The sequence below is a fragment of the Mustela putorius genome, unplaced genomic scaffold (assembly GCF_011764305.1).
Source record: "Mustela putorius furo isolate JIRA1106 unplaced genomic scaffold, ASM1176430v1.1 tig00003834_pilon_pilon_pilon, whole genome shotgun sequence".
NCBI classification, from domain to species: domain Eukaryota; kingdom Metazoa; phylum Chordata; class Mammalia; order Carnivora; family Mustelidae; genus Mustela; species Mustela putorius.
In genome coordinates, this window is record NW_025421987.1 from 127,597,308 (window position 1) to 127,610,905 (window position 13,598).

The following is a 13,598-nucleotide window of genomic DNA, read 5'->3' on the forward strand; positions in this document are numbered from 1 at the left end:
TGCCGGGAAAGCAGGGGCGACTTGACTTCTCCAAACATGACCATATCCTACCCTAACATCTTTCAGAGGAAGCCACCCAGGGTGAAAACTTTCCTCAGATATTGGCAAGTCTGTTTTATCAATATGAAAACCATTACCAAACCTAGACAACAACAGGTGGGAACAGCTTCAATGAGGACAGGTCTAAATAAATCTAAAAGACTTGAGTCTGGGCATCCCCTCCCACTTAGAAGGTTTCTGACAGAAAATAAGAGAAACCAGAAGAAGAAGGTCAAGTGAAAGTCCTCACAGCTAAAATCTGCAGTTAAAAGAACAGGATGATGGGGAAGAAGCAACCAAGTAGGGCCCAGCTCTAATTCCTAAGCCTGTTCCAGCCACCGCGCCCAACTCAGCAGAGCCTCCCTTTTCCTACCCACCCCACAACCTTCCAGAAAACTAGTGCTGCTCCTCCGAAACCCCAGACCTGTAAGATAAGCCTAAAGCATTCAGCACCCCAGCCCTGACTACTGACGCCCTTCAGGCAAGGTTTGGATCATGAAAATGCTAGGGTTCCTACCGTGACTACAATAGCCTATTTTTTCATTTTGTTTTACAAACACAAAATTGTACTGGAATGAAGAATGTGCCGTCACTGCCCTACTCTGCAGCACAGGCTAGCCTCTTCCCAACAGGGCTGCCCTACGGCCTGCCTGTGCCCACCTGCCCCAGGAACCGCCACTCATCGCCGTCTTAGCCTGCGCGCACTCCTCATAGGCTGTGTACTTCCCAGCCTGCGTGAGGACCTGGATTCACAGGGCACAGGGACAGGTGCTTCCCCCGCATAGCCAGGCCTGGTGGCACTGGCTACTCTGGCCCTAGTGAGCAGGTGAAGGTTGTTTCTACTCCAGCTGGCGCTGTCCACACTGACCACACTGTCTGAAGCAGGGTCATTAACAGAAGCAGCAGCAGGAAGGCATCCTTCTGCCTGCAGGAGGCCACCCCGGAATAGACAGCTCTGCAGCCTGAGCCCAAGCCCGCTGGCCCCTGGCCCTTGCCACCAGCTCACCTCCTCCCTGATGTGTTCCACCTGCTCCTCCAACAGCTCGTTCCTCTCCGTTAGTGTCTTGTTCTTCTTCAACAACGACTGGCCGATCCGAGCAGCCAGTTCTAAATCCCGCTCTTTCTACAAAAGGCAAAGGTGAGAACGGACGTTCAGAACACCTGTGCTTCCCAAAGGAGCCCAGGGCGCTCAGCGTCAACTGAGGAAAACAGGACATCTCAAACTAACAAAGGTATTAATAACTCACCGTCCACGTACCCGCACTTGATACCTGTTCAAAGAAGGGGACGCTCTGCCTACAGAAGGTGTCAGAGCAGACCTCGGGCAATGGGAGACAACCCATGGACTACAAGTCTCTGTTCCTATAAGAGAAACGCGCTTCCAAAAAGATTCCTCCGCAGCTGCTTTGGGTGTCTGTGAAATCACGTGACAATCTGTCCACCTGAGGGCTGGGCTACTGTACCCGCAGGGCCCAGCACATGGAAATACTCTGTAGCTGCCTGCTGGATGAATGAATGAGCACAGAAATCCCACGGTGCTCTTGCAATAAAGCAAAGAGAGCTGATGCAGGGGGGCAGGCTCCTTAGAACATATGAAAGTGGAATTTACAGAGCTATTTGTATTTACTTCATACGAAACAGAAATGGCCAAAGTTACCCTGAAATCCAACAGCATGTTTCTTTTACTTAATGGAGGGTACTTAGGTTGATTTTTTATTATTTATGTATTTATTTGAGAGAGAGCGAGTGTGCCTGCACGAGAGGGAGGATCCAAGGGAGGGAGGGAGAGAGAATCTGAAGCAGACTCTCCCCTGAGTGTAGAGCCCAACGCAGGGCTGGATTTAGGGACCCTGAGATCAGGACCTGATACGTGGGAGGAGTCTGCAACTTCTGATCTCAGGGTTGGGGATTTGAGCCCCACATTGTGTGTAGAGATTATTAAAAAAAAAAAAGGGACGCCTGGGTGGCTCAGTCATTAAGTATCTGCTTTCAGCTCAAGTCATGATTCTAGGGTCCTGGGACTGAGCCCCACATCGGGCTCCCTGCTCTGCTGGGAGGCCTGCTTCTCCCTCTCCTACTCCCCCTGCTTGTGTTCCCTCTCTCGCTATCTCTCTCTATCAAATAAATAAATAAAATCTTAAAAAAAAATACTTTCAAAATGGAGATAATGCATAAAATCGCCTTACCTCAGGGACAAAGGCTGTGTTAAGGACACAGAAGTTTTTTTTATTTCTGTTGATGATACCACTTATATGCTGCAGAACAGTATACCAAGGAAGACCTTTAGTGGCATATAAAGGTACTGCTGTGGGGCGCCTGAATGGCTCAGTCAGTGGGGCAGCCGAATCTTGACTTCGGGTAAGGTCATGATCTCAGGGCTGTGAGATCGAGCCCCCGTGTTAGGGTCCGGACTAAGCCAGGAGTCTGCTTGAGATTCTCTCCCTCTCCCTTTGCCCTTACCCCTGCTTCTGTGCTCTCTCTAAAATAGATAAATCTATAAATCTATAAGTAAATAAATAAATCTATAAATAAATAAATAGATAGATAGATAAATAAATAGACAGATAGATAGATAGATAGATAGATGAAGAAAGAGGTTTCCTGACAGTGCAGACAGCAGGACAGACGCCATCACCAACGGATGACTCCTTCGTGCTGAGACACTGTTTGCCACTATGGTTAGGTTCGACTTGCTCCCTTGTGGAGGAAGAGGAATGGGAATGTGGAGCTGAGAGAAGGGGAAAAGCTGGGGGGGAAGCAGATGCCTGCGTGGCTCAATCATTTAAGCATCTGCCTTCAGTTCAGGTCATAATCCCACAGTTCTGGGATCAAATCCTCCAACAGACTCCTTGCTCAGCAGGGAAACTGCTTCTCCCTCTCCCTCTGCACGTGTGTGTGTGTGTGCGCGCACACATGCGCGCACACTCTCTCTCTGACAAATGAATTCTCTCTCTGACAAATAAATAGAACTTAAAAAAAAAAAAAAAAAAGCTAGGGAGGAGCCTTAGCTTCTAATCGGCTACTAACTAACCATCTGACCTTGGGCCAATGGCTTCCATTTAATAAGGATCAGGTACACTCTAGGTCAGCTTTTTCCAAACATACCTTATAAACCATCAGTAGGTTGAGAATCATTTTTGTAATGGCAACTGTTAATTTGTTTTAAATGAAATTCAACAGCACAAGATCGAAATACCAAAGTGCATTCCACATTACGAGGGTATTATTTTATGTTTATGCTTTCACTTGTCATATACTCATTTATGGGAGTACTGAGTTGCAACCTGAGATGTGTTTCTTACAGGGGGTATTGGTCAAAAGTTTACCTGCTCTGGGTGAACCCTTCTCTTCCACAGTGGTGAGATCGGGCTCTGGTTGAACATCCCTGGAACCCAGTTCCCTCTCTTGTTAGGTGGGGAGGAGGAATTGGGCAGACTGACTGTTAGCTACCCTTGAAAAAATCTCCTAGCATTATGATTCAGACTTGTACGATATGAAGAGAACAAAGGCACTTTGTATTTCTAACTTTGATATGCCCACTGAATAATTCTGTGCATGAGAAGCATACTTTCCCCCTTGCTTATCACAGGAATTTCACTGACATAGGAGCCAAGCAATGGAGGTTGAAGTACCGTTTGGGAAGACTCTAGATGTGATTTGGCACTCTCTCACAAAGATGGTGGCCACTCCCACCTCCGTTTCCCACAGTCTGGAAATCTGTCACTGCTGTCACCGTTGCCCCAGAAGCCAGCCGGGTGCCACATCACAGGGCCCACAAATACCTCCACCTTATTCCCGCAATCTGAACCTACCAAGGCACAAGGGGGACCAGTGACTCTAGCCAATGAACCAAGATTTTCCTTTCTGTGAACTCATCCATGCTTGCCACAGAGTCTTCCCAGGAAGGTCCTCCATTCGGTGGCCCTTCATCACTTCGGAGACTCAACCTATGTGTTTACTGGGTACGTGGAGGAAAGGACCCAAAGGAATGGTGGGAGGGAACCTACCTCTCCAGGCCAACTCAAAACCAGCATCTTGTGCAAATGGTTTCACCTGGCTAACACTCACTTCAAAAAGCAGTATCTGGGGCGCCTGGGTGGCTCAGTGGGTTAAGCCGCTGCCTTCGGCTCAGGTCATGATCTCAGGGTCCTGGGATGGAGTCCCGCATTGGGCTCTCAGCAGGGAGCCTGCTTCCTACTTCTCTCTGCCTGCCTCTCTGCCTACTTGTGATCTCTCTCTGTCAAATAAATAAATAAAATCTTTAAAAAAAAAAAACAAAAAAAAAGCAGTATCTGTCAATTTCTCTTTGGAAGTGTGGTCTCCACGCATCTAACTCAAGCCCACTGAATCTAACAGAACAAATTCTCAGACTGAATACCTAGTAAGCACTTAAGGCCAGAGGCTTCACTGCCTCCCTGGTCTACGCTGCCATCATGTATGTGTCGTGGGAAGTTTCAACAAGCGCAGACATTCCGCATGTCTTGGCCACAGTCTGCATGCAAACCCCATGGCAAACAAATCAAGCAAAAATTACAGTTACAAAAGCCCGCTGGGTAAGGCTGGCTGGAGCACCCGAAGGATGGTGAGGGCTTCCCATGGCACACAAAGGCCAGAGCCCAAGAGCAACGGGCAGGGATGGGCTGTGCACTCAGTGAAGCCCCTCGCCCTCCCCATGACACCCCAAACCTCAGACCTGGGGCTCTCCCTCATCGTCCCTGCCGCACAGTGGGGCAGCTTTCACCCCATCTACACCAAAAATTGAATCTTTATAGTAACAGAAACAAAAACTCTCTGCAGGGGGTAAGAAAAAGACAAAAGTTATAGTAAAACTATTTATGGATGAAATGAAAAAAACTGAACAGATTCTGTGGTGTCTAAAAGTTATCTAAGGGGAGAACCTAGCTGGCTCAGGTGGTAGAACATAAGACTCCTGCTCTCAGGCCTGTGGGTTCCGGCCCCACGCTGGGTGTGGAGATGACTTAAAAGTTACCTAAAAATAGTTCATTTAAAAGTTACAGTAGGGGCGCCTGGGTGGCTCAGTGGGTTAAGCCGCTGCCTTCGGCTCAGGTCATGATCTCAGGGTCCTGGGATCGAGGCCCGCATCGGGCTCTCTGCTCAGCAGGGAGCCTGCTTCCTCCTCTCTCTCTCTGCCTGCCTCTCTGCCTACTTGTGATCTCTCTCTGTCAAACAAATAAATAAAATCTTTAAAAAAAAAAAAAAAAGTTACAGTAACTAAAAACTTAGTGAAGTAGCTCTGGGGTTTTTCTTTACTAAGAGGACAGACTGGCTGGTTTCTCCTGAACGATTCCAGAAATGAAACATTCGCATTTATTACACAACCAGCCAAAATATGGTAAACGTTTACAGCTAAAAACAGGAAAGTGGCTAGGAAGTGACCACTGGGTTAAACTACAGTGAGCATGAGAGATTACAAATAAAGAATTTAGGCCCTTGGAAATTAACTATTAAGAGCCGGGTTCAGCTGGGAAATGCAGCCAGGTGGAGGAGCTCATTCCTAGGGCTCGCTCCCTCTTGCCTGCCCCTGCTTTGCTTAAAGAGACAGTGACCTGGCTCAGCCCCTTCTGCAGTGGCACCCCTGCTCTCTGACAACAGCCCTCAGAGACAGAGAGCAGCAAGCCTCCCACTCCTGGCGGCTGACTCATCTCATTCACCAATCTCAGCATCAAAAGCATGACTAAGGGGCCCTCTGCACAACCCTCTCCAAAGGAGGGGGAGAGAGTAGCAGGAGGCAAGCTCTGCCCAAAGGTAAATCCAAAGGCAGGAAGCCAAGGCAAGCTGCTGCGGAATCCTCTTCCCCTTAGAGGCAGAAACAAAAGCTCCCCACTCGCCACGGGCTGCGCTTTGGCATCCTGTGTGTAGTACGTGTACACACACACAGACACACACACACACACTCTCTCTCTCTCTTTCCCTCTCCCCACCCCCCGACCCTGCCTTCCTGTGGCCAGCCTGCGAACCAAAGCAAATGATCAGAGGGAAGCGGAACCAAAGCCAAGCCAAGCAGAACACAGCCCAATACCACGGTCCAATGACCAACGCAGTTCACCTTTCACCGGGGAACTGCCTAGTTCCGAAGAAAGGCAGTGACTCAGAGGTGGTTCTTATCAGGACAAGGAGAAGAATGGCATTATAAATGAGACACACATACACACAGACCATGCCAGAATGAGCTGCTAAAAACAGAAACCAGAGGGCACAAAGCCACCCAAAGAAAGCCCCCCACAAATATTCTTGACAGCTCAGGTTTTTTGGGTTTTTTTGTTTTGTTTTTTGTTTGTTTGTTTTTTTAAAAAGGACAGCATGACATCTGGGGAGTGACCCTCAAGGCTAAGCAGATGAGCTGGGGGGAGGGGGAACTAGTCACCCAGGCTCTGCATGAAGGGGGGCAGGCCCGGCTCCTTTGGGAGCAATCCTCAGACATCCAAGCAGAGACGGGGCTCAGCATCGCTAGTGCCAGCTCAGCAGGGACCAAGCACGGTAGGGGGCGGACACTCACAGAGTAAGCATCCCATTAAAAATACGACCCTGTTTGTGTTTTTATAAAAAGTCCCACTGATGGCCAATGGACTATACTCCCCACAAAATGAATAGGGCAGTCAACACTCAAGCCAAAAGCATGAGTCCCAGGTACTACAGTTACCAGCCTGGGGTGCACAGCAGCTGTGTGGCCCTGGGCTGCTTCTGTCCTCTGATTCAGGTCCCTTCACCCAAACCAGGGGCACCCGTGGCGGAGAGCTACCACAGAACTGACAAGACGCAGTTCTCAGAAACAATTCACCCTTGATAACAAGCATGACAACAGCAGCAGACACTTGCAAGGGGCCTATCATTTCCAAGGTTGTAAGGGATGAGACCTCCCAACCCACCCAGTGCCCCTGTCCTGGATGGTCCCCACCTTGGAAAAGCTTCCAGCTAATCTGACTAGGAGAACAGGACAAAGGGAATTACAGGATGACTGCCATGCTCAGGGCTCACAGGGGTACAGACCCCCTGAAGCCGTGGTGACAAACAGCTCTGAAGGTCCCCATGAGCCCTGCCGCACAACACTCAAGGCCAGGGAAGGATGGGGGAGGTCCCTGGTGACAAGCTGGAGGGGGTTTCACAACGGGATCTGTGTGTAGCTTTGGTTGCCACAGTGAGGACTTCTAAGTGTCTGTAAGTATGGGGGGTGGGGCAAAGAGGTCACAGCGGGCTTGGGATACAGGTAGCTACAGAGAGAAACAGAAACCTCCCTCCTGAGGCTCTGTGGCCTGGAGGAGTAGAGTGGGCTTGGAATAAAAAGAACGGTCCAGACAGAGCCTCCTCAGAAGAACTGACAGCTAACAGTGTGGACTGAGGAGTAGATGTTGGAAATACCAGGGTACCCAAACAGCATGGCACTGCTGGGGGAAAGGGCCAATGGAAAGGGGTCTGTGATGAACCATTTTCAGAAGTCATTGGTGCTGGGTGCCTGGGTGGCTCAGTGGGTTAAGCGTCTGCCTTTGGCTCAGATCATGATTTCAGGGTCCTGGGATCGAGCCCTGTATTGGGCTCTCTGCTCAGCAGGGAGCCTGCTTCTCTCTCTCTCTCTCTCTCTCTCTCTCTCTTTCTTGGCCTCTCTGCCTACTTGTGATCTTTCTCTGTCAAATAAACAAATAAAATCTTTAAAAAAAAAAAAAAAGAAGAAGAAGAAGAAGCTTGGTGCCAATCAAGCTACCCTCCCAAGTGCCTAACGCCAGCCACCATAATGGCAGCAACTGGAGTACCACCAGAAGGCCTGTGCCCCAAAATGCCTCTCAATGGCCCGTGCCCCAAAATGCCTCTCAATGGCCCAGTCTCATGGCCAAAAACGTAACATCACTTATTTGGGGCCGACCTGTTGGTAACTGCTGTGACATGCAGGTGACCGAGAAGTCTCAGCTTCTGCCTACACGCACCCAACCGGGTCTATGAGCGGAGAGAAGACCGGCTGCAGGAGAAGGGAGGGGAGCGGATGGCTAGGCAGGTGAGCCTTGAGGGACTCAGAGGGGAATCCAAAGAGTCCACCCCTCAGAGCAGTCGTGAGAATACTGGATGTTCAGATGGGAAAAATACAGGAGAGAAGATACACAGAAGTGGGATACAAAGATGCCTCCCAAAACTCTGGGTTCCACCACTCCTGCTCGGTCCTATGTTTCAACCTTGTTCCACCAGTGGCTGAAAAGGACAACAATGATTTCTGTGTCTCCCACATCATGCTACCCTTTTCCTGAAAGAGCTGATAAATAATAACATGACCCCAAGTCAACCTTGGTTCCAGAGCAGAAACAAGGGTCTAAGTTAGCACTGGTGCCATTAAGGACAGATAACGTTTAAAGACAGGCACTTATTCAACATATACCTATAAGAACCTGCTGTGTTCTGGCTGGTTCTAGGCATGGGGGTATACATATGGTGCTCATCGTTTGTAGAGGTATGCACAGCCCTGGTATTCTCAACTGCCAACAGAATGCTAAGAAGAAACCGAGAAAAACAGTCCCTAAAATACCGACAGCTCATCCACCTCTAGGCAAGTTTCATAATTTTTCTTTCCCACAATGATTTTTGGTTATTTCTATGCTGTGTAATATCCCTTTAACCTGAGGTAAGTTCCAAAAAACTACAAAGATATCATGATGATGTCTTCTTTGGATGCTTTTGGATACCCTTAAAGTATAGCATTACAAAATACTTTCAGGGGTTTTAAGAGTCTTAAATTGGGTCTTCTAGCAAACATTCCTATTTTGTGTCATTTATACATTCCTTTTAAAAACCTAACATATCTTGTACAAAGTTACAGCTATAAAGACCTGCGGAGCTATCAGTTCAAAAAGCAAAGGCACTGCTTTGTACCCCAAGAGGGCCCCAAGAGGACTCTTCACTGAGACCAACAACCATGTATGCTTTAATCAATGTAAGTTATAATCAGTCAATCATACGCAGCCCTTGGCATCGCCAGAAGCACTTACCTCCTCAAGAAGCCGAGTGACAGCATCTATGTCATTATATGTCTTAGTCATCTGGCCAACTCTTTCAGCACATAAAACTGCAAGAAATAAAAGTGGCAATGAGTTACGATGTCACAAGCCAGCCAAACAAATAACCCATCTAATAAAGCGACCTTTAAGTCGGGCACAAAGGGTCGCTGGTTTGGCCAGGTTCGACCCACGCTGCACTTGGCACCACCAGATTTTATTTCCCAGTTCCAGAGAAGAGCCTCGGGGGGCGGGGGGGGGGCGCGCTCAGAGGATGGGGTAACTTCCAATCCTGCAAGGTTCTGACTGTGCATATGTGTCTGTGTGTGCCACGCTCGTGCACACATATAGGGGTGGCACAGGGGACAAGACGTTGGATTAGAAAGGGGTCTGGCTTCATGTAAACGCAGCAAACTGAAACAGGTCAGCAGCACAGCCACCGGTGTGAGGGATCAGAAAGCATACCGAGGGTCTAGAGTTCACCAACCACAGAGTACCCAACCGCATGGACGGAGTAGGATCCTTCAGAAATGGGCTATTGGTATAATTATTAAATAACAATCTTAGGGCACGCCTGGGTGGCTCAGTGGGTTAAGCCTCTGCCTTCAGTTCAGGTCAGGATCCCAGGGTCCTGGGATCGAGCCCCGCATGGGTCTCTCTGCTCAGCGGGAAGCTTGCTTCCCCCTCCCCCTGCCTGCCTCTCTGCCTACTTGTGATCTCTGCCTGCCGAATAAATAAATAAATAAATAAATAATAAAATCTTGGGAAATAAATAAATAAATAAATAGCCATCTTACCTGATCATTTCATAATGGTGCAGTCCCTCCCCTCCCCTCTCCAAATAGCCTAAATTCTAAGGCAAGGCAACCAGTTTCCCTACCATGAAAACTAGGGTCACCGATTCTTTTTAATCCACACCAAAAAGGCGAATATCATTCCCACCACGGACCAATACACAGCTCGCAGACTGGTATTTCACCACGTATCTAATTGGCTGTGGTCATGAGAGGCTACGCAGGCCACCTGAGAGCGCGTGGGTCTTTGTTCTCCTTCTGTTGGAGTAAAAGGTCGTGCCACAAAAGAATACTTCAGTCTGCGGAAAAATCGCAGGGCGGTTTTATTTTAAATCCATTGCAAGGAATCGATTTGCAATTCCGCAAATACCAAGAAGGGTGTCACAGGTTTTATTCTGTGGAGGAAGGAATGAACGTAAGTCCTTGTATGACCCAAGTGAAAAATTATTTGAAACTTGCCACTTCTGCCATTAATAGAGTCCCGGTAACTCCTTATAACTAAGACTCTACAAAATAATTCCTTCAGAGCCAAAGACTTGGTTCAGCTTTCACAATGACCCACGTCCAGTAACGGCCCAGGCAAGGCAGGTGGGAATCAAGTGGGTTACTAAGCCAACCTCCGTAGCATTGCTAATGGCAAGCTGCAAGAGGAATGCGATAGGTCTCTAAATATTTTATTAAATGCAAGTAAAGATCACCCTAGTGAATGAGCTCAGAGAAAGCAGATCCGTTGGAATGATTTTCTAGCTTAAGGAGATCTGAAATCTGGTTCCAAATCTGAAACCCCCTTCCAGCTCTCTCCTCCACCAGACACTTCTGTGGGACTGGAAGGAAGTACGCTGCCTCGGGCGCTTTCCTTCCCTGGCCTCCAGTGGGGGCTGCCCTGCTAGCAAAAACCAGAGAGCTTCATGTAAGGGTTGGTTTAAACCAGAATTTAACTTGATGGAGGTGGAGGACAGCTCAAACTGCTCTAAATTGTTCATCAGCTCAGGGCAGGAGAAATCCTTAAGAGAAGATTCCTGTGCCCCCACAGGAGTTTGTTTTCACCGGAGCGGGGTGGGGGTTACAACTGTGCTCTGTGGCAGCATTGCAGGAAAAGACGCAGGAGGCCCCCCAAACCTGTTGGCCCCACGGACAAGCATGGGCACACCCAGCTCATTAACAAGAAACAGACCCCAGCAGTAACAAAACGCCTCTGTGAGAACCGGGTGTTGTGACCAGGGGGCCTGACCAGGGGGCCCTGCTTACTGCCTACCCCAGCCCTTAACTTAGAGGACAAAGTACTCTGCTAATGTGGAGAAAAAGAAAACCAGGCTAGACTTGAATTGGTCTCCATGTCAACCCAAACAGGAGACAGCAGGATTCCAAGCTGCTTTTTCCCTCTGGGATTGTATTAATCAGAAATTACACTTCTATTTTTAGGCGAATTTTTTGAGTTAATCATGTGTAGATAATCACATGCAGATAGATGTATGAAATAATAGAGAGGTCCCTAACACCCTTTACCCAGTTTCTCGCAGATGGTAACGTTCTGTGAAATATCACAATCAGGGCACTGACACTGATACAATCCACGAAGCTCACTCGGATTTCCCCAGCTTAATTCTTACTTGTCTGAGTGTGCAAGCATGCCCCCACATGGGACTCGTAAACTCTCAACAATCCTATTACCCTGTTGGTTGTGTATCCACCACCACAAAGATCCCTCGTGTTTCCTTTTCTAAAGCTAATTTTCAAAAAGCTTTAATGTGCTTTAACCATTGACCTAATAGTATGTATACACTTGGACCAGTGGGTTTTTTCCTAGCATGAACCATACATATTGTTGCCACGCACCAGGGACAGGAGGGCAGGTGTGAACTTTCACTTTCAGTTAGGGCTACAGAGTGAGGGAGAGACCTTCCAAAAGTCCCCAGGCCTTTGAGAGAGCCCAGCTTCGGAAGTCAGAGGCATAAATGAAAAACCACTACGGACTCTGAGCTATTAAAGGATGTGTATTGTTATTCCAGTAATGCTTTGAAAAATACATGTAATCTGGGGTGCCTGAGGGGTTCAGTGGGTTAAGCCTCTGCCTTCATTCAGGTCATGATCCCAGGGTCCTGGGATGGAGCCTCGCATCAGGCTCCTTGCTCAGCGGGAAGCCTGCTTCTCCCTCTCCCAGTGCCCCTGCTTGTGTTCCCTCTCTTGCTGTGTCTCTCCCTGTTAAATAAATAAATATATACATATATATTATATATATAATATTATATATATAATCCTAATGAAGAGAAGATGTACTGATTTATAATAAAAACACAGGAAAAAATTAGAAGAGTCATAAAAATATTGACATTTAGGGGCGCCTGGGTGGCTCAGTGGGTTAAGCCTCTGCCTTCAGCTCAGGTCATGATCTCAGGGTCCTGGGATCAAGGCCCCCATCGGGCTCTCTGCTCAGCGGGGAGCCTGCTTCCTCCTCACTCTCTGCCTGCCTTTCTGCCTGCTTGTGATCTCTGTCTGTCAAATAAATAAATAAAATATTTTAAAAAATAAAAAATAAAATAGGAAACTGAGGCCCAGAGAGGTTAAGTCAATCCTCTGATGTCATAAAGCTACCAAATGGTGATGTCAATCTTAGAAGATGCCCAGCAGGGGCAGCAGTTAACATTCACGCAGTTTCTGCTAAGTCCGGGGTATTTAATGTGCTTTTTCCTTAATCCTCACCGAAGCCTGCAGGGTGGGTGCTGTCACGGTGACCATTCCACAGATGAGAAAACTGAGATGTGAAGGACCCGACCAAGGTCATGGCTGCACAGCAGGACTGCACGTCGGCCAGTCTGGCTTGAGTCCTGAGCTGGAGCCATAGAGGACACAAGGGCGAGGCTGAGGCCAGCACACATCAACAATATTCAGGACCCAGAAACAGAGCAAGAAGCATCTCTGGTGTAGGGCAGAGATCCCCGGCGCCAGGGCTCTGATGCTTAGGTTTCCACAGGAGACTCTACCAAGGTCATGAGGCCCTGGACAAAGCCCTGTAATTTCTTGCGTTCCTCTTCCAAGAAATGAGGGGGCTGGGGTGAGAACACTGAAGTGGGCAAAGAACCAACAATGCCTTTAAACAGTAAGACAAGTATAGGCTGCACCTTCCAAGCACAGACTTTCTAGATATTCAATCTACAAGAGACCATGGTCCTGTTTCTCTCTCCATGGGAACGACATTCCAAAGAGAGGCTCCAATTCTGACCAAAGGAGAGAGAGCACATCAATCCACTTCCACTCAAAGAATGTTGAAAAAACAAACAAACACTAAAGTAAAAGCACAGCCATAAACCTCCATAGTAACATGAACAAACTAGGGTCTAAGTCCTAGGAAGAGAAGTTTAACATGCCCACAGTAGCAAAGCTGATACACCACACACACAGCACCCCTCCTGCAGTATCAAACTAACATGTCTCAAACAGGCAGCAGACTCTGTGTTCACCAGGATGGGAGACCTGCCCCTTCTGAGGCACAGAGAAAACGGGCCGCCCACATTAACGCTGGGCTGGGGCCCAGGGTGTGTGAGGTCCAGCAAGTCCGTTTAAGGAGCCTGGGCTTCCATGATGGGACAGCAGAAGCCGTTCTCAAAGAAAAAGTGTCCACCTAAGAGCTGTATTTCAGAAAAAATTCTGGCTACAGTACAGAGATGTGGGGGGGCGGGGGTAGTCAAGGCTGTTGATTAATCCAAGGCAATCTTAAATGGCTGTTAAATGGAGAGAAGTGGTCTCTCTTGCTCAGAGAGTTAAGAGACAGGAT

At 48.2% G+C, this 13,598-nt stretch overlaps 1 protein-coding gene across 17 annotated transcripts in view; it reads right to left on the reverse strand.

The window, feature by feature from the left end:
- TRAK1 (trafficking kinesin protein 1) overlaps nt 1-13,598 on the reverse strand; it is a 118,060-nt gene that overhangs the window by 35,547 nt on the left and 68,915 nt on the right. For all 17 annotated transcript variants that reach the window (XR_001179758.2, XR_001179759.2, XM_045089021.1 and 14 more), the window contains 2 exons: nt 9,027-9,103; nt 1,046-1,162 (listed from right to left, as the gene is read on the reverse strand). Coding sequence is in view for 15 of the 17 variants with exons in the window: in XM_004754232.3 (XP_004754289.1) it covers nt 1,046-1,162; nt 9,027-9,103 (194 nt within the window). In the remaining 2 variants the exon portion in view is untranslated. The remainder of the gene's footprint in view (nt 1-1,045; nt 1,163-9,026; nt 9,104-13,598) is intronic.